The sequence below is a fragment of the Neolamprologus multifasciatus genome, chromosome 18 (assembly GCF_963576455.1).
Source record: "Neolamprologus multifasciatus chromosome 18, fNeoMul1.2, whole genome shotgun sequence".
Classification (NCBI taxonomy): Eukaryota; Metazoa; Chordata; class Actinopteri; order Cichliformes; family Cichlidae; genus Neolamprologus; species Neolamprologus multifasciatus.
In genome coordinates this window covers 33114991-33136388 of record NC_140456.1, presented here as the reverse complement: position 1 = coordinate 33136388, position 21398 = coordinate 33114991, and the positions used below count along the sequence as shown (strand labels likewise).

Genomic DNA, 21398 nt, shown 5'->3' with positions numbered 1-21398 from the left:
GTCTCTGACCAAACAATCACAAACAGACTTCTTGAGGGTGGCCTGAGCGCCTGATGTCCTTTAGTCGGCCCTGAGCTCCTTGCCTGGCATAGTCTGGAGGAGGTAAATCCATGGAGGGACACACAGACCTCTACAGGCTAGGCAATAACACCACGACCGCCATTAGGTACCAGGATCCACTGTCAAACCCTACACCGGTGCAGTGGGTCCTGGGTTCCTCCTGGAGCACAACAATGCCTGGCTTCATATGGTAAGTATCCAGGCAGTTCCCAGGAAGAAGGAATTGATACCACTGACTGGCTCCCACGCTCGTACCACTGGCACATTATGGTTTAGTCTATCCGATGCCACCAGGCTGCACCTCGGACTGTCAAAGAGGTCTGTGATGCCCTGGTCAACATCTGGTAGGAGATCCCTCGGGACACCATCCACTGTCTAATTAGAAGCATGCCCCAGTATTGTCAGGCTAACTGATTACCATTTTGAATTGCTCTAATGAAATTTCAGCAAAATTGACTAGGCTGCTGCATCATTTTTTCACTTTGACTATTGATTACTATTTTCATTTCCATCAAATGTGGCACCAAGAACTGAATGTAGCCACCGCGATGCCACTAATTGGTTAGTAAAGTCCGACGTCGAAGCCCAGCAGCATTTTTGCAGTTGCCGTCTTGATGTTTTGCAACCTAACGTGATGAGCGAGAGATAAATCTGACTGTGAAACCAAGGAAAACTGCACTCTTGTACGGTATTGACTTACTAATTACAAGGCAGGCCTACCCAAAAGCATATGGTGCTTTAGTCCTCTTTTTGACTCCACTGGGAACCGATGTTTACAAAAAGAACACGTTGTTTTCAATAGGACTTTAAGTTCCATTGGGGCGAGCGCTGTTTCCCCTATACAGTAATACTGAAGCACTGCTTAATAGAAAGTATGCAGGTGCAGTTTCTTTGATAGTTTAGTGCAAACAGACAATCTGGTACTTAAGTAGGAGCAACTAGAACATGTAAACAGCTGCTTTTTTCTGGATTTTGTGACTTCCAAGTTTACTCTTCAGTAAAAAGCAAACGAAATGCAAGGAGAACAATCAGAACAAAGAGACAGTTTCATCAAAGCAGTAGTAGCAGCTCTGCCCCATCCCTAATGTTTAGTTTAGGTTGTTTTTTTCTAGCTTTTTTATTTCTACAGTCATCTGCTTAGAAAAATATGCAGTAAGCCACAGATTAAAAATTCTGTCTGGAATTAAACAGAAATACAATCTTTATCCTAATATGTCCATAATGAGTCTAGTGTAGATTAGAAAAATGTTTTCCCGGTTCAGCTGAATGACAATGATCATCATGATCTGAGGTGTTTTTGCAGCATCGGGCCAACATCAACACAGGATGCCTGAAAAGCCAGAAATATGCATGACGGTTATTTTGGTTTCTTAAAAATGATATCAGTAGTATTTTGGTCCTGGCATAGGTGCGGCCATTTATCTGCTGCATTTGTTTTCCCCAACGGTCAAATAACGTCAGAGAAACAAACTGCTTGACGCCACAGGGAAGCTTGTCAGCACACTCAGACACACGGCGGCGGAGCTGTGAGGCCATTAACCTCGCTGCCTGCACGCTCGCCTGGTAACAATAGACAGCACACAGCTCAGGTCTTTCCTCACTCTAAACTAGATACATAGGAAAGTCTAATGTTCATTTGATGACTTGGCTAAACAAAACATGTTTATACTTCCTTCCCCTGTTGCCAGCTCTCACCTCAAATGCACTTCTCTGCCACTTTTCCAGCTCTGAGGTGCCTTTATTAACATTAATCACCCCTCCCTTTAACTAAATTGGGAGGCTGTTAATGTAAGTGTATTTTAATGGAACACTTCAGAAGCAACTCCCTCAATTACATCAACTCTTTCCAGCATGGTCCCTATTAAAACCAACCTTTCATTTAGGGCGGGGGAGCCCACAGACAGAGGGAGAAACACAGAATTAAGGGAGCCTTTGCTAATCAGTTTCACCTGCCAAAGCGAAAGCGTGTAACACAGACTGCTGTTTATAAGTAGGTTTTATATCAGACACATGGCTCTGTTTATAAAACATTAAGCTACAGTTTTACATTATGGGTACTTATACGTAGTTTGGGCGGAAATTTGGGGCCCTCCATGGTTGCGAGTTACTAAATGGCCCCGGTGATGTCACAGAGGTTAAAAGCACTCGGCTTCCCAGTCAGTTTGACTGACTTTCTCCTGTAACTCTAATTCACGCAAACAACCGCTTTGCAATCAGAGACAGCGCTTTGGAAACTGTGAGCGGCACATCTGCCCACCTTTGAGAGTCGAAACAACAGTGTGGATGGAGACCCTATAAATGTGTTTGTAATAACGGTGGAACAAATTAGCGCTTGCACCGAAAAGTGTACGAAGCACAGTTTTGGTTTTATTTAGAGCTGTTTTCTGTTCAAGCTGTAACTGTTGTTATGCACAAGAACAGATCACGTCAGACAACGTGTGCGGATTGTTGTGGGAATAGATGCTCAGGCCAAATGTAAGTGCAGTGCAAAAGAAATTGCTTGCAGCTGTAACAACCCTTTTGGGTTATAGCACCACTAGGGGGGGTTGCCCAACTATTGTAGTAGCTATGGGGGTCTCCTAGTGGGTGTGTGTTGTTAGCGGCAGCCATTCCATGCTGCTCATGTTCCATTCTCCAAGAAAACACCTTACTGTTGTAACAAGCTAGCGCTGGCGATACCAATCCCCGTGCATGTATGCTTGGATGAGTACAGCCGAGGAGACCTGGCATTATAAAGTGTAATGTTGCTGACGGCGAATAAAGGTCTGTTATTGGATTTAACCAACTGGCTTCGGGTTATTCAGCTAACCCCCACACCACACGCTCGCTGGACCTGCTAGCCGCTCCTTCCTCGCCAGACCGCTGTTACACAGCGCATGTTGGGCAAAAAACACAGCTAGGGTACAAAAGATGAGATGTTTTTTCCAGAGAGCAGTTAAATGCAAAGACAATGTAAAGGCTAACGTTAGCCCGTTCTGGATAGCATAGCATCACTCAGCGATGTCAGCTTTGGGGCCAAACCTTAATGTATGTGCATGAAAAGTTGAGTGCTGCGTCATTAGCTAACACAAGCTAACTCAAGGAGTTGCAAAAAAAAAGAAAGAAAATCACCTCACTCAGATGTTTTTTTCCAGAGAGCAGTTAAATGCAAAGACAATGTGTAGGCTAACGTTAGCCCGTTCTGGACAACATAGCATCACTCAGCGATGTCAGCTTTGGGGCCAAACGTTAACGTATGTGCATGAAAAGTTGAGTGCTACGTCATTAGCTACACAAGCTAACTCAAGAAGTTGCAAAAAAATAAAAAAATCACCTCACTCAGAGTTGTTTTGAAGGGAGGGAAGAATCCATAAAGACTATAACATTTATTTGTAGGAAAGTGTTGGAAAGTTTTCAGTTTTAACATAGTCTAAGGGGATTGACTCGCCAACGTCAAGTGGCAGCTAGCTTACTTTTTCAGCTCCACAGATTAGCCCTCTGTATGTTTCAATGTCAACTGAGGCAGATTAGGATTTTTTTTTTGTTATGAGTTGCATTAAATAGACTAATACTTAAATATCAGAAATTCACATAAATTCACTACACTGGTAAAAAAAAAAAAGATCAAGCTCTGGATACGCACAGTACTCGTTCAATAAACTAGTTACTAATGTACTATTGGTGTAATCTTGGGATATGTAGACAGTGAGAATATTATAATACACATGTTTATATATGACACAATTTGTTGATTTATTCATCGCACCTGATAGTAGCTATCTAGATCTGTGTCAGAATGGGAACAAATTCCTATAAGCTGTTGGGGGTGCAGTAATCACTAATAGAGCACATCTATGTCTTGTAATTCAGTGCTAGCTTTCTGGGTTTTACAGGATTGCTGGTGAATGTTTCGTTTATGGCCTATCTGCTCAAATTGCACTTTAAAGTGTTGTTCTGACAAACTGTGATCCAATCCAGACTCTTGTCTAGTTGCCACTTTCTTCAGTCTCACACTGTTATTGTTTGAAGATGTCAGTGTCAATTGCACAAGCTCAGCATGACAGATTGCACTTTGTTGGTGGGAGGGCAACTCATGAATGGATTACACACACTCCCACATGCACGCATATCTGGAAGACTGATTACAGTGAACGCAGTCTACACGTTATTAAGATGGCTCAGGCTTTTGGTATTCTGTAAAAGTCTGACTCAAGACAGACCTACAGGGCTTTGTATATTGTTGGGTTCTGCTGATAAATTGGCGATCAAGTTAAAGTTGATGATCAATTTGCTGGAAGGAATGCATTTTTCTGATCTGAGGTTACACGTCAGAGATGTGGGCACTTTTGAAATACAAGCCGAGTCCCAATTGTCTGGCAGAAAAGTCACTTTTTCCTGTCGTTTCCAGCGTGGGTAAAACTAAACTGCCTGTGGTGTTCAATAAACATGCATTTTCCAGTGTGGCATCTTTTGTTCTTGTCGACTCGTTAAGGAAGAAAGGAAACAGTCAAATAACCGTACCTGGGTCCCAACTCGTCCTCACACCTCCAGGTGAATTCACCAAAGCTCTCGTAGCGCTGGTTGTAGTGGTAAAGCACACGGTGCAGTGTAGGAGCGCCCAGGTCCATCAGAGTGTTGTAAGCTGTCTGTTGCTCCTTCCCACTGGTGTAGCCGTTAAACAGGTTATATATCTTATCTGCAATTTCTGAAAGTATACAGACAATCGGGGGTTAATTTGCAGCTTTAATAGGAGCAGGAAATGAGTGTTAACTATGCCCAACAATAAAGTTCAGATCAGTTCAAACCCTTTTTTATGTTTAATGAACAGGCTGACTGAGGCTACTTGATATTAAATGATCGAGGCAAGATGTTCCAATGACAAAGTCATCTTTCTCCTGAATCCGTGCTAGCCTCACTGCTGTTTTGGATACGCTGTTGAGGTTTGGGTGGGGAGCTTCGCTGAGTTCACACTCAATCACGCTTTCTGTAGACAGACGGGGCAGATCGCTCATAGCAAGAGAAGAATGTTTGTCTGTTTTTGCATCCATTTTAAACAATGTTGTTCACAGTGATCCTGACAGGCTGACGAATGCATCCTTAATTTCAATTACTGTAGGAAACTACAGGAATCCATGTGGAATTATGTCAGTTGCTAAGGTGTGGGCGAGGCAGAGTAATAAATAATATTAATAAGTCTAATCCCAAATTAGGATGTTGGTTACTGGATAGTGATCAGCACCCCTTTCTTCCCAGTGATGTCAGAGGTCACATGTTTGTGTGAAGTACCCAAGGATGGAGGATCAGCGACACAGTAACTGTAATATGCGTTTGTCTATGGGGTCATTGGAAGAGATTCTTTGATGTTGACAAAGATGTTATTGGGTACTGTTAACCCTTTAAGACCTACCATAGAACCAAGTTTGCCAGAGCTTATATTATATGTTTACATGCTGTGGAGCCATTTTTGGGAGCATTTCAAGTTGCTATACATCAATACAACCATTACAGCCTAAATTTTAACAATATGTCTGCATTAAGTGCATAGTAATTACATAAATCGCAAAAAAGTGCAATAAACTACAAAAAAATTGAAAATCGTTTTTGTTTTTTAACATATATTTCTAGTTAGAGAAATTTAAGAGGCCTCAAAACTGTAAATACAAAAAAGTTGCACAAAATAGTTTCCCACCACAGGAAATTTATTTTGAGTGTCTTCATAGTTTTATTTTTGAAATACACCAATTTTTATAAACTGCAGGAAAAACGAAAATAAATATTATAATGCAAATTTACAAAATAAGCAGCATATGCATCAAAATAAACTATTTCCAGCAGTGCAATATGAGTCCTAAGCATCCCAGAAACGACACAGAAAGTCATAAAGTCAAAGATAACTTTTAAAAACACCAGTATAAGTTCATGAAGCTCTGATGGTAAAAAACTACATTTCTGCGAAAATGACGTCACTTCCAGTTTCGGGCAGGTCATGGCGGACATGCGATAGTTCGCGCTGACGTCTATTCCAATGTAGGAAGTGTTATGAACAGCTGATCGGATCGGCAAAGCGTGTTTCTGGAATATTATGTTTGTGTTCCTGCAAGTGCTTTTTATGCAGTTTTTGCAAAGCTATATGTGGAAGGAAACTGTGACCGAGGACAAGCTGATGGCATAAGATGTAAGTACAACTCCTCCGGTTTCATATGCAAAAAAAATTATTGCGCTAGCTCACGTGGTTGCAGAGCTACCGGGATTTAAAAATAGTTACGCAAAACGGAGCGTGCCCGCTCCGACCGGTTTTAAAGGGTTAAATATAATGGCCTCATAAGTGGAGAAGATGTGTTCCTTCCTGTTTCTTCTGCTGTCACGGCTGGGGCAGCAGTCGTGTTGTGGAATGAAAGGAGGACCCACAATGCAGGCAGCCGACTGATGATATGAGTGAGAGTTTATTTACAGGTGACAGTGGCAGAAACGGACAACGAAGCATGAGGAATACTAACGGAAACCTAAACTGGGAAAACTAAAGAGCAACTTGAAATCCTCAGGACACGGGGTGAAAGGCAGAGAGACGCAGACTGATGGAGGATACCAAGAACTCAGACAAACGCAGACCGACACCCAGTAAATATACACACACAAGGTAATCGGGTAATCACACACAGGAGGGGAGAACAGCTGATCCTAATACACACGATGACTGGAGGACACAAGCTGAACACAATGACAACAGACACAGACCTTCAGAATAGAACAGGAAATCCAGAACACGAGCCTTCAAAGTAAAGCAGGAAACCCACAGACTGATTTACAACACGGGGACGTGAACAGAGCACCGAGGACAGACACAGGTAGGGCTGATAAAACACTAAACTTCAGGTTCAACCCTAAACCAATACAAAATCAGAATAAACGGATCATGACATCTGCAGCTCCAATTTTAGATGAATAAAGCAGATGTCATTTTACATGAACATTTTGGTCTCACTATCATTACCGATCATTTTAAAAGGGATAAATCATCAACAACAAAGTTGAAGAATTCACTGAGGAAAGTAAAACCTTGGAGCGTAAGTCCTCTCGGAAGTGACAATGCCAAGAACATCAGTAAAAGCAACTACATGGCATGTACTGCATGTCACACCATGCATAGATTTCCAGTAATTAAAACCAACTGCATTAAGTGGCACATCTTTACTTATACAATTAGACAATTACATTGGAAATTGTTTTCACAGTCAAGCACAGTAAATTAAGTAGCCCCTTAATAGGGTTCAAATAGGAATTGGACAAATTTTAAAAAATCATTATTGAACTTTAATATTTTGCTGAAGTCCTTCCATGTAATGATGGCTTGAAGTCTGCAGATGTTTGTGATGTGTCTTACTCCGCTAGTGAAATTCAACCTGACTGACCACGTGGCTTATTCCTGTTTGGCCCGGTCTTTTAGGCCTTTGTCCACTATTGTAGACAATATCAAGTTTGCAAGTTCTGCTTGGCCCTGCATCAGACCAGCGTGTACCCTGCCTGTCACCCTGCGGCAGCTGGGATAGGCTTCAGGGTGCCTGCGAACCTAAATTGTTTAAGTGGAAGAGAATGGACGGCTGGATGGATCACAGTACACTTCAGAATTCATCTGGCTGCTTCTGTCTTCTGTCACATCATTAATAAACATTAGTGACCCAACCACTCGTGCCCATACATCACGCAGCCTTCACTGTGTTCAGATCATGAACTGTTACTCCTGTGCTTCTGTGACAGGTTGATGTTACTTTCATCCGTCCAAAGAATGCTGTTTGAGAGTTAGTCTCTAACCTGGCCTTTCTGTTCATGAGGTTGAACCTTCTGTCAAAGCGTCTTCCACAAAGCCTCTTTATGGTAGACTTCAGTAATGGATAGCTACGTTACAGGGGGAGTGTTTTCCCCTCTGGGGACTGTTGTAAAAGGGTTTTTCTTCACCATGAAAAGGATCCCATGATCATTCATCACTTGAAATGAACTCTTGAATATTTGCCTGCTTTAAGCTTAAATTTCAAAACTTACATTTTAACTACTGATTTTATCTACTGTTCTGATTTTATCTGTTTTGATTTTATATACTGTTTTGTTTGTTTGTTTGTTTGTTAATTAGTTAGTTTGTTTGTTTGCTTGTTTTAATCAATTTTAAATCATGCTTTTTATTTGTTTTTGTTTCTAATGTCTCTGTAAAGCACTTTGAATCACCTTGTTGTTGAATTGTGCTATACAAATAAACTTGCCTTGCTTAATTTAGGAATGAAGAAATATCCCACACCTATCACTGAAACAGCTTTTGCGTAACCTTTTTAATCAGCTCACCCTTAGCACCAGGAAATATGGTACTAAGGCAGAAAAAAGACAGTTAAGGGCCTTTAATTAAAGCCATACTTCAATTGTAGTGGCAAAAAGGTGAAAACTACCCAAATGTCTACGGCCCTGTCTCCAACTCAGTAGCAAGATCTATAAAGTCTTTGGTATGAAGCTTCACTAGTGCACAGGGTGACAAATGATTTCAGCTCGTTCGTTTCTGACATGAAATAGCACACTTTATAACCGATACTCTCGTGAGATCTTAGTGTACAGTGTCCATAAACAGTTCTACTCCAGAGAGGAAAACTATCTGCCTGTGTCTTTATGACTCGCTCGATGAACTCATCTAACATCTGTTTTGTGCGGTTTTGAGACGTGACTGCAAATAGAAAGAGCAAATGTCTGTCCGGTAAATAAAAAAAACAAACAAACAAAAAAAAATTGCACCAAATATAATTTTTTTCCACCCGTATTTTTCTGACATCATATAACAATCATATTTACTACACAAATAATGATGTACAGTCTTTTCCTCTCACCTTGTGCTTTGACGTCATCCACAGTTGGACATGGAGTTTTGATGGTGACTTCACTTGGAGTCGAACGGCGCCCCGTGTTGTCTACTGCCCATAGCCGGAACCTGCACACACACACACACACTGTGAAATATAAAGTCCATTTTTCCATTTTGTTAGTGAAAATCTATAAAAACCTAAAGTAATAAAATGGATTTCCTGCCGTGTATTCTCATGAAAGTGCTGAACAAAAAACACATGAGCAGCAGCAAACATGTCACAGCTGATGCATTTCCTGCAGCTGTTAATCCAATCGAAAGACCCCCTGCTTTGAAGACCAGGGCCTGCATTATCAATACGGGAACAGAGCCAGACTCCCAATTTGCCTTTCTCTGCAGAGCTGGTTTCACTGAATGAATATCTCCACCTAGTGGTCAATTATTGCAGTAACAAAGAAAGATGTAGCAGTACGAACGCTCAAAAGGCAAAGAGGTGTAAAGAAATAGACGAGTGAATGACAGATATTTTCGGTTGGAAGAAAGCCATTTGAATCTTTCCATCATATACTCAAAGACTGAACTTTTGCTTTTAATGCAACTGCAAAGTATCTTTTTTTTTTGCTGTCTTTGAGTTTCTAGCATGCCTTTCTTGGGCGTATTTTATCTGAAAGAGCGTATTTTGCTTCTACAAAGTGCCATTCATGAGCATTGTACGGAATCCATCTTTATAGAAAATATAAAGAGCTGATGGGAGAGACGAGGCCTCGGTGCAGAGGCTCTCCCCAAGCTAAGAGCTCAGGGAGATGAATGAGCTGTCAGACAGGAAAGAAAGAGCAGGAATCTCGCTGATACTGGAATTAAAAGAGCATGTGTAGCTGTTCGCCGAACCCACATACGTCAAAATTGTTTGAAGAAGCTCTGTCCATGGACCTGTTGCCCTTTTTTTCTTTACTTCTCTTTGCCTCTACACACTGCTGTTTATCTTTTTCTCACTCTTTCCTCTCTTTCGTTCTCAGCCCCAAATGTTACCTCTGCATTTTTGGCTCTTTCTTTCTCTCTTCTCCCTCTTTTTCCCCTCTCCACCCTGTTCTTCTGCTCTGCACTGTTTGTGTATGTGTGTGTTATGCATGTGGCTTTCCACCTGCCAAGCTTTCTGTGAGATAACTGTGAGCATGCTAATGAGAGCATCTGAGCATCCGGTGCTTGTGCATCTGTGTGTGTGTGTTTTTAATTTTGCACTGGAAGCATATACATACACTGACAGACCACTGAGGTTTTTAAACCTGACAAGGACCTGTTCAACTGCTCGTTAGCACAAAATACACATGGGAGCTCAATATACTTAGTCATGTTCAAAACAAGTTCAAACTGAGAATCTGAAGTTAAAGAAGGAGCGCCAACGTGGCTGGTTAATACCAGATAAACTGGTCTGAGTATTTCAGAAACTGTTGATCTGCAAGGGTCTCTAGGGTTTACGAAAAAGAGGAAATAGTCAGTGAGTGGCAATGCCTTGTTAATCCCAGAGGTCAAAGGTGAATGGCCAAACTGCTTTGCACTGATAGGAAGGCAACAGTAACTCAAGCCACCATCTTACAAGAGCTTCTCTGTCAAACAGTGAAGCGGGGGAGCTGCAGCAGCAGACCGAGAATCTGAGGATACAGTTTGTGCTGGCTCGATTTCTGCTGCTTGGATGGCAGGCTCAGAATTTGCATAAAAACATGAAAGCATGGAAGTAATGTTCATCCTGTGCTGTATTAATGGTTCAGGCTGGTGTTGGTGATGTAATGTGTTGGGGGATGTTTTCTTGGCACACCTGGGGCCCATTAGTACCAACTGAGCATTGTTAAATCCCATAGCCTACCTTAGTAATGTTGGAGACCATATCCATCCATTTATGACCACAATCTATCTGCTACCAGCTAGATAACGTACCAAAAAGTTAAAATCATGTCAGGCTGGTTTCTTTGAATATGAGAATGAGTTCACTTGACTCAAATAGCTTCAGAATTGATTAGATCTCAATCCAATAGACCACCTTTATGGTGGAAGATTCCCATTATGGATGTGCAACCGAAAATATGAAGGAACTGCGTGACACCATCATGCCAATATGTGGAAAAAATATAAAAAAAATAAACATAATCCACCTAAGCTGCACAAATATTTAGGAAAATGTGTAAAGCACACAGATGTTCTGACTGTATTACCCGGCACAAGGTACGGTGGCTTATAATAGACAAATGGTGCACAATGATCATTTAACCAAATGATCTACAGTTTGTTACTTAGTAAGAGAAGTACATAAAAGGTACATTATAGAGGATTTGAAAGATTGTAAAACCACAAAAACAAGCTACATTGACATTTCTCTGATAGTGCTGCATGTGATGTCAAAAAATAAAACAAAAATCAAAAGAATTAAATTATTTGCTGTTGCTAACTAAGTAGCTTAGTAGCAGCTAGCACTTCATAACATTTGAAGAAGAAACAAAGAAGCAAAACATAGTGTGAACGGCAGTGCTAACTTCAAAAGTATCAAATGATTTAAAATCAAAAATATATAAAATTTGCAATAATAATACTGATAAATAAAATTGAACTTAAAGTTAGAAGAGGCCACATTCAGTCTGGAGCTAACAAATTAGCTCTTTATTAGCTAAAGAGTTAGCTATTTTGTTTTTGCAGTAAGCAGTTTTTTTAAGCCTACTTTTCTACAGCCAGTGTTGCCAACTTAGCATCTTTGTCGCTATATTTAGCGAGTTTTCTTTTCTAAAAACCAACTAGGGACAAATCTGGCTACTTTTTCTGGTGTTATTCGAGACTCATTTATGACAACTTTTTGACGTGAAAGCACTTATCGCTCTTACTCTCAACAAGCAGTGGGTGCTGCCGTGGGCACCTAGCTCGTGCCAAAGCGCTCACGGAGGAGGATAGTCCTCCCCCAGCTGCAATCAGGCTGGGGGAGGACTAGGGGATGCAATCACATCTATGCTCCAAACTGCAAATGAATCGTGCATGAGCGAAGCCGCTGCTCCCGCGCTGGCTGTAACGCAGTCAGTTCTTCTTTAACTATTATGTTGTTTTGTGGCTCACACGGTTTAAAACTACTTATAAACACACACAAAGTAACTCCACCAGAGTGCCTATTTCGGGTCACTTTTGTTTATTACATGACACGCTCAGAACAGACTCCATACTTACATGTATGTGGTGTCGGGCTCCAGGCAGCGAATAATCATACTGATGGAGGAGGACAGTAGGTCAGGGATGTCACCTAACATCACACATGGAGACCTGGCTCCAGACAAGATGTCATCCACAAAGCTTAAAAGGGTTTCTGCAACAAAGTTAAGTCAGGAGATTCCTCTGGATTAATTCATCCAAGTATTTCACACAGTTCAGACAATTCTTCAAATTTATGAATGATTTGCTTATGATTTATTTATGGCAATTAACCCTCTAAAATATGTGTCAGAGTACTACTTTTTATGTTAGTTTCTCTACTGCTACAATTTTGCCATTATTTTTTTAAGGCAGCAAATAATTTGTTTAAATTCACTCAAATACTGAGTTCTGATTTGAAACTGTCAAAATCCAATTATTGTTGACCCATTATTTATTTTTAATCTCAGGGCAGTTGTGTTTTTTTTCAAATTGTGAACTTTTAAACTGTTTTGTGCTACTTTCAATGGTTAAATTAATTTATACAGCAAAAGAATTGACCTGTTCTCTTTTTAAAGGGCCGAATTGTGCATCTTCATATCAGCTTCAGCTGCGTCTTCCCAAAATGTAAAACAGATGAGCATTTTACTGTTACACTGCAATATGCACGTGAAGTACTGGGATTTGGGTGCACCCTTGTTACAGAAAGGCAAAAAGAACACGGTGTTCTTTATGACGCCAACACTTTCGCTGACTTTATTGTTGCAGATGGGTGTCCAAGGGCACCTTGACACTACATGCTGCGAAGGGAGTATTATTCATTCAGCGTCCACCCACTTTATTTCAGCACATTCAACACTAACATTTTAGGTTAAAGTTTTCTTTTACCACCTCTACCTCACACTTTTTTGTGTAAGCCCTTTCTGTGCTCTCCTGAAAAAAAGTCTCACAATCAGGTCTCAAGATTAGGTTACATACAACCTGTGATAAACAACAACACATGACAGATTACATCATGCCATCATTTATTTAACAAAAAGCAAGCCGATATGCTGAAGCAGGCTGTGATAAACTAAGTACAGTCTTATTGATTCCATTTAAGAGGCTAAGTAGCACCTCTTAGCAGGTACTGCTAATCAAACACTATTAACTGATTATCAGCAAGTGTTAACACTTCTAAAAGCAGAGGCAGTTTGCAGGTTTGGAGCATTCAGGTGTTGTGTTACCACAATGCCAAGGAGAAAAGACACCAGCAAGTATCTTAGAGAAGCAGCAGTTGCTACCTATCAAATTTATAAGGCCACTTCCAAACGATTGAAATCTATCGCTTTACAGTAAGATGTATTATTCACAAGGTGAAAAGAATCCAACATATAGTCGGTCTTCTCTGGAGTGGACATGCTCTGAGTGAATATAAAAAAGACCTACATCTTGGGTTCTAAGTCTCAGTTCATGAAAAACCTGAACAGGTATGGTTTGTTCGGAAGGGTTGCGAGGAGTGTGTTTTCTCTCTAAAACGAACATGGCAGCACTGATTAGGTTGTAGCTGAACAAGGCCCAAGACTTCTGGAACAATGTCTTTTGGTTAGATGGAGACAAAGTGCAGATGTTTAGCCAAAATGCACAATGGTAAAGCACAAACACAACATATCAACACAATCACCTCATACCGACTGCCAAGCATGTTGGTGGGCACCTTGAACTTGTTGAGTCGACCATGAGTTCTTCTGTATACCAAAGTATTGTAGAGTGAACTGTGAGGCCATCTGTCTAATAGCTAACTGTGTCAAACTACAGGACAATGATCTCAAGCAGAGCAGCAATAAAACAACAGAGTGGCTGAAAAAGAAAAGAATGGGTTTTGCAGTGATCTAGTCCAGCGGTCTCCAACCTTTTTTGTGCCACGGACCGGTTTATGCCCGACAATATTTTCATGGACCGGCCTTTAAGGTGTCGCGGATAAATACAACAAAATAAAACTAGTACCGGTACCAAAAAAATAAGATTTATTCATAACACACATGAAAAGAACCAGGAAAACCGACTTAACGATAAAAACGATAACAAAATAACGCTGAAAACTGATAAAAACCCTGAAAACCATACATTTCACACCTGAGCCTCAACTCTGGCGGCCTGGTACCAAACGACTCACGGACCGGTACCGGTCCGAGGCCCGGGGGTTGGGGACCGCTGATCTAGTCAAAGTCTAAATCTCAACCCTATTAGACGAATGAATAAATGAAAACCTCAATGAAGTCAATAATCGTAAAGAAGAGTGGTCCACAATGATGTGTTGAATCAAGCTGATGACTAATACGATGTACTTGGTGCTTCACACACTGCTCCTCCTCCACCTCCAGCACCTCTTCTTCACCACCTCATCTCCTACTGCTTAGGTTGGTGGTCATACATGCAGCTAGCTATGTTTTCCCAGCTGGCAGTGCGTACATTAATGGTGCACCTTGGCCTCTGGGATGTGTTTCACTGTCCAGAGGAAAAAGCCTCTCTTTGGAAAACCCAAATCTGTGTGCATGCACAGGCGTGTAAAGCAATGGGTGCTCTGAGGTGGTCACTGGTGACCCCACTCGGCACACGCACTCCCTCTCTGTGTTTATTTATGCAATATTTGTGTGTGAAGTGATGGACACCCTGAAGTGGTCAGCTGTGCGTGCTTTACACAGGAACCTCACCTCTGCGTGTGAAAATATGTGTATGTGTGAATGACAGGTGCTCAAAGGTGGCCATCTATGCCAACCTCTGTGTCACCAGCTAGTAAACAGGTGAGACTGAGACAGAGCGGGAGGAAAAAAAGGTGTTTACTGAACGAAAGACATAACCGCTGCTGGAGATGTAAATGAAAGTGACACTGTGGGTCTATATCTGTCTCCTCCGTGAGGAGGTATATAAAAAGGAAACAGTGTTTGAACCTTCTCTGGAGGATGCAGCTCGAGAATACGTGAAGTAATTCTCTCAATCTCTGCGAGTAATGCTCTAAATGGGAAACTGCATCCAACATCAATCTTCATGTACAGTTACTGTCTGTCTAAACATAATAATTCAGTGGAGATTTACTACTGTGCTCCAAACAGGCTGTGTTTACCACAGCTGTCTAATACTGGAGGCATTTATGAGGATAGCTGAAATGCATTTCATTCAAATTAAAAAATACTGAATGTGACTTTCACTTTTATCCATGTTTGCCGTTTAGTGGCTGGAGAAATTGAAAAAAATATCACTGGAGGTACTGTTTACGTCCCCTTTTAGTTGCTTTGCTTTTTACAGCAAGAAGAAACATAGCAAAGACATTTTAGACACATTAAAAGAGGTTCTATCTTAAAAAGTGCTAAATATATGGATCAAATACTGAAAGAAGATTTCTGATATAACCGGACAATACCATATTAATATGAATTCTCAGAATCGTACTTATTATAGCCATCCATTATAACAAGTCTGCACTCCCACAGAAAACAACCCCATAGATCATTGTGTGAGATGTTATTTATAACCAATAGTCACCTGTTAAGGTCAACACCCGAGTCAGAATCACAGGCTGAGGAGCAGGAGTAGCAGCAATCTTCCACTCTAGCTTATTAATCAACCAAGGACCAAGACAACATTTTAATTCATCTGAAAGTTTTCTGTCAGACTCAGACTTCTTATTTATCATCCGCCTGGTGATAGATAGTCGTCAGTTCAGATAATATAATTCTACTTGTTTATCTTAACATCCATGTAGATGCTAAAAAGGAGAGACTCAACACTGCATTTAACCTGTTATTGCAATCAAATGAGCCTACCCACCACCTGAATCACACTCTGGATCTTGTTCTGACATCTGACATATTCATTTCAAATCCTCTTTAGTTCTGTTTTCTCTCTGTTATTGTTGGGTCTTTGCCTTAGACTATAAAAAGTCTTAAGGTGACTGTTGTTGATATTTGGTGCTTTGTAAATAAAATTTCATTCATATTCTAGAACATGTAGCTTTCAAATACAACTAAACTTAACTAAACTTAACACACACGATGAAAGCAAAACTTCAACTTGTGGAAGAACACTGCAGTCAAACTCAGCCGGTGTTCTTCGAGCAGTTTGTTTCCCCAAATTAATTTCCTATCTTAAATCCCGTAAGCTTGGCAAAGTTATTAAAGTTGTGTTGAACTGAGAACCTGTTGCTTGTGACAGCTCCCCAGCTGTTAAAAGTGCTTACAAAATGTTACGTCGGTGTAGAAAACAGCTGCTATTGTTTGTATCAAGTTCACCACTTGAAACCAAGTCCAGTCATGATAAATTTCAGCACTTCAGCCAATCATACCTCCAGTGTTTCAGTTTGGATGTCTGAATTAGAGGGAATGCGAGTAGATAAACAGAGCTACAGAGTTGTAGGTTTATAGCAGGTGCACCATCCCGAAAATGCAGATAACAGGACATATCCCACCGCTGTGGTCCACCAAGGAAATCCTATCCAGGGAAAACACAAATGAGAATTTCTTAAAAAGTCTCCTTAGTAGGGATGGGTATCGTTTAGGTTTTATCCGATACCGGTGCCAAACCGGTACTTTTGAAACGGTGCCGGTACTTAAACGGTGCTCAAACCGGTGCTTAAAGAATGGAGAACACAAAATTGGTCCAAAAACCTCTCATGTTCAGCTGTTTTTTTGTAAAAAGATAACAATGTTAGCCTTTTCTGCAACTATGGGGCATATATGGTATCACTCTTGGCTGGAAGCAGCTTAAACAATGGAAAAAACACAAACTTTGTCCAAAAACCTCTCATGTTTAACTGTTTTCCACTTTTTCTTTGGTCATTTTAGCCTTTTTGTCCAGGGTGAAGGGAGTATCTGCCATCAAACAAGAAGACAGCCGCATGTAGCTATGATGGTGTTTGCTAGTTCACCTTACATGCATTAATGTAATAACGTGGTTAGCCTACTCAACGTAAATTACACACGAGCAACATTAAGCTACTCACGCAGAGAAGAACGGCTGCTGCTGCATCATCATCCTCATCATTTCTGCTACACTGGCAGGGCTAGGGGCCAGGACTCTCCTCTTCGGGTTTTTGGGGGATGTTGCTAACTCCGGGTCCGATAACAGGCACCACACCCGCAGTAGATGTGCTCGGTGTGAGGTCTCGCAGCAAGCTATCAAATACGGCGCATTTCTCGGCTTTAAAAAAACGCTATGCGTCGCCAGGTGTTTCATCAGATTTGAGGTGTTACCTCCTTTGACAGTATCACAGTATCAGCTTAAAGCACTTGTTGCAGCTGCTGAGTTTGCATCTTTTGCTGTGAAGTACAGCCAAACTTTGACCGCTTCGCCTTGGGCATTTTTAATCTGTAGCTCTGCTCTAAAAGAACGTACGTACCTGGACCCGCCTACTATCCTCGGAAACGTAAAATGATTGGCTAGAATCTAAAGTGTATCACAGCTCAGGAAAAAAAAGCACCGAAATAAAGCACTGGATACCGGTACCAATCCCTACTTCTTAGTAAATCTTATTAAACCAGCACTTATTTAGTTGAGATAATTACATTGAGAAATAATGTGATAATGTGACAGTCTCATTAAAAAGAGATCAACATACAAGTTGTGAGAAGCTGGGTTTTTCTCTGTGTATGGGCTCGTTGTAATTTCAGCCCCAAATAAAGTGATACACTGGCTATACTGACTGATACTTTACAACCCATATGAAACATCACATTACTCATGTTTCTTGTACTTTTTGGACTCTGCTCAGAGCAAAGTTGAACAAAGGTATTTCCAAACTCTAGGACCCCACGTTGTGATAAATAGGAGTGATCCTAGTCTAGAAAACATAGTGTTCCTTTAAACCATGTTGCACATTTGGCCTCAACTCAATCACTGATCTCAAGGTGCCTTTGGCAGTGTCAGTCTCCTGTGATTGGAAAACTACTAGCCAAGTGCGTACTGGTGATCCATTCTCACGTCCTCAGATCCCTGTCCACTCTTACTCCCAAACTGCCTTCCTCACATGTTGTAAAGCTGTGCAGGAGGAGGAGAAGACCTGCTCCGAGCCAACAGTTCATGAATCTTTAACACGCCTTTGCTCACACAAAAGACAAAAGCTCATTAAAAATCAGAGCTGGTGGTGACATGAACATCTGAAAGTATGAAAATGCCATAGAAACTTTGAATTAGCTTTGGACTGAGACACACAAGATGTAGGTTTAAGCACTGCCATTTACTTTTTACCCAATCTTTCCCTCTCAGTTGTAGCCGTCCTGCCGGTATACCACCTGAAGCAGCAGAACTGCAGCCCAATAGATACAGCCCAGCCCAACTGGGCCCAACAAACTAACATTTTGTTTATTAATCTGAATACCCTGAAATTTTATGATTTAGTTGAATATAAAATGGCACAGATAATGTATAAAGCACAAAATAACTTGCTTTGCCCCACTACTCAGAAGCTGTTCAAAGTCAGAGAGAGTCAATATGACTTAAGGGGAACAGATTTCTTTAAAAAAAACAAGATAAGGACAAATATAAAGCAGAGATGTGTTTCTGTTAGACGAGTTAACCTGTGGAATAGTTATGACAGTGATTTAAAAAGGTGTAGTTCATTTTCCTTGTTTAAAAATATGTTTAAAAATAGAGTATTAGAAAAATATATATATATCAAGAATGAAAAGAGAAAAAAAAAACCCAAACAAACAAAAAAAAACAACCTCTTGATTCTTTTGCTTTGATGTAGTTACTTATCTAAGGTGGAAAGTTTTTTGTTTTTTTCTTGTTTGTTTGTTTGTTTTATTCTTTGCTTCGAGCCCTGTGTACAGGAGCTGCATGCAAAAAGATCTTTTGTTAAAAGCGTTGGCGTAATAAGCAAATGCTTCAGCCAATACCTTTTGATTAGCCTTGTCTCATGTGTTCTTGCTTTGTGGTAGATCTTTGTTCTGTCTTCACTGAGATATTTGAATGCTAATCAATAAAACATATCACTCACTCACAACTGGGCTGTCGTGATGACAGCAATGCATGAAGTGGGTGGCCTGCAGGCCAAAAGAACAAAACGTGCACCTAATTCAACTATAACAAATGCCTCAGTCAAAGGAGAGCGGTTACACTGTGAACACTGTGTGCTGCCATGGCATTTATGGACATGACTTTATAGGAATAAAAATGTACACAGAAACAAAATGATTGCTGACAGATGAAGATGAAACTGATTCTGGATGCCAGAGAACTGCTGGCTCGGCCACTATGAAACTAAGTACGTGAAAACCATTTTACATGATATTAGCTCATTATCTGATCTATTAGCGTGAGTCCTGAGCGATTTCATTAAAGTTTCCTCCTAGGCTGCAAACCTGTTTGCTCCAGGGCTATTATGATTCAACATTCTCCGAATAGCTCCGCAATACTCCCCGAGTTTAAGAGAGCAAATCTTTGATTTACTATGAGGCACAGTACATAAAGAAGAGCCAATTTCCACTGTGGAACACTTTCCAAAGCAGTTGTCAATCACAGTCCTTAAAGTCTGCATTGCTCAACATTTGGTGCAATAAAAACTAGAATAAAGAGAAATATGCCTTCGCTATAAGTAATAGGTTACAAATTGTGCCAAAACGGGAGGTGAATGATGCTTCAAACAAAAATTGGAACATGGATATACAAAGATTTACGGCTGTCACAGAAATATAAAATAAAAGAAGCTGCTGGCAAGAAGAGAAATTGCGCACATTTGTGTCAACTCTGATTTTTCATAATGCATTGATGTATTGTCTCTCAACAGCGTTTATTTCCCAGTATCTGAGAAACATGAGCCTGCATTTTATTTGTAGAGCGAAGGCCAACCGGCTTATCCTAGGATGACATTGGTAGACGGTTTAAGGTTCAGCTGGGAAGTGCTGTAAATACGTCTATTTAGCAAAATCACTAAATCAGCCTGAAACAGGAAATTATAGCTCGGGAGTTCCTGAATACACAGCAAAGGTTGTAAACAGACACTGCGGGAGAGTTTCTCAGTAGTGAGTATGCAAGTATATATAAATGGAATATTATCATTATTAGTAGTAGTTGTACAACTGTGAAGGAAGACTTCTGTGGCCCTGACACTTCATCCACATTACTTACTGTTCCTTTGCTGTATCCATCAGAAGCACAGAGGTGAATCAAACAACGTGGCTGTGGTGAATAGTGATGGATAATAAGTGGATTATCCATAGCCAACTGTGCGCCACCCTCTGCAGGTGGGTCTGCAACATTCTTAGAGTATGATGACTAGAGCTGAATACTTTCTCTAACATCTGCTTCAGCGTGGCTGCCACATGGTGCCGTGGTTATTTGTTTGATTTTTGCATATTAAGCTCCACATTATATCTGATTTATTGACTTTTTTTTACCTTCCTGAGCTATTTTGTTTGTATTCTTAGATCTGATTTTCTTTGGCTACATAGTTTTTCATGTGCTAGCTACTTCTGTAATACAGTAATCTCACAAATCTTTGGATAAAATATATCTTCTGTTTTATTGCTGATTATTTTACATATACACCCAGGGACATGGATCCGCTTGAATGGATGAATGAAACATGAATGGAACACTAGCGTCATGGCTGAAGGTTTCGGCAGCGGCACAAATTCTGTGTTTGCTGTCTTTTCAAATACGTTTCTATGATCGCAGTGATCATTTGAGTAAAGTTGGTTTTTTTGGGTTTTTTTGGTAGACCTGCTCAGGTGCAAATTTACAGCACGAACATCCACACGGAGAGCCATCGACACAGGACCCTTTAGGTGCGGCTTCGTAGGTCAAGTAGAGTCACCGTGCACGCTGCATGCAGATTCCAAAGAACCAGTTTTAGATCTAATCAAGGTGCTCTGAGAATCTTGTCATTCAGCTGGAATTGTTTACTCAGCATTCTTAGAGTATGATTGGCTGGAAAAATCAAGGATTGCCAGGAGAATAATGTGAGTTATGGGATGTCTCACCTTTTGAAGTCATGCCTGCTGTCATCAGTTCAGTTCTGCAGGCCTGGACCCTCAGTGTGCAAGTGTGTGTGTGTGTGTGTGTGTGTGTGTAGACCTATGCAGCCAATCCACGGCTGTTTTTCTCCGCTTCTTAATGGAAAGGACAGGTGCTTGATCATTTTTTCACTGTGGAAACGTAATGTCTGTCAAACATCAGATAGTTTGATCTGAAAACTAGAAGAGCACCTGGCAGCAAATAGCAACGACTGACTTATTTGGAAGTCTTAATGAAAGTGAACCAGATTTGCACCAAGATTTAACTGGTCTCTCTTTAACCCTGCTAAACCTCTCTGCCACGTTTCATGAAATTCTGCATGTTAGGTTTTGTTAAATTTTGCATCATATACTGCTGCTCTGACTCCAAA

At 40.7% G+C, this 21398-nt stretch overlaps 1 protein-coding gene across 10 annotated transcripts in view; it reads right to left on the bottom strand.

Moving 5' to 3' along the window:
• Positions 1 to 21398, bottom strand: part of astn1 (astrotactin 1) — a 587946-nt gene that overhangs the window by 28174 nt on the left and 538374 nt on the right. For all 10 annotated transcript variants that reach the window (XM_085141198.1, XM_085141199.1, XM_085141203.1 and 7 more), the window contains 3 exons: positions 12077 to 12212; positions 8901 to 9001; positions 4561 to 4744 (listed from right to left, as the gene is read on the bottom strand). In XM_085141198.1, coding sequence (XP_084997324.1) covers positions 4561 to 4744; positions 8901 to 9001; positions 12077 to 12212 — 421 coding nt within the window. The remainder of the gene's footprint in view (positions 1 to 4560; positions 4745 to 8900; positions 9002 to 12076; positions 12213 to 21398) is intronic.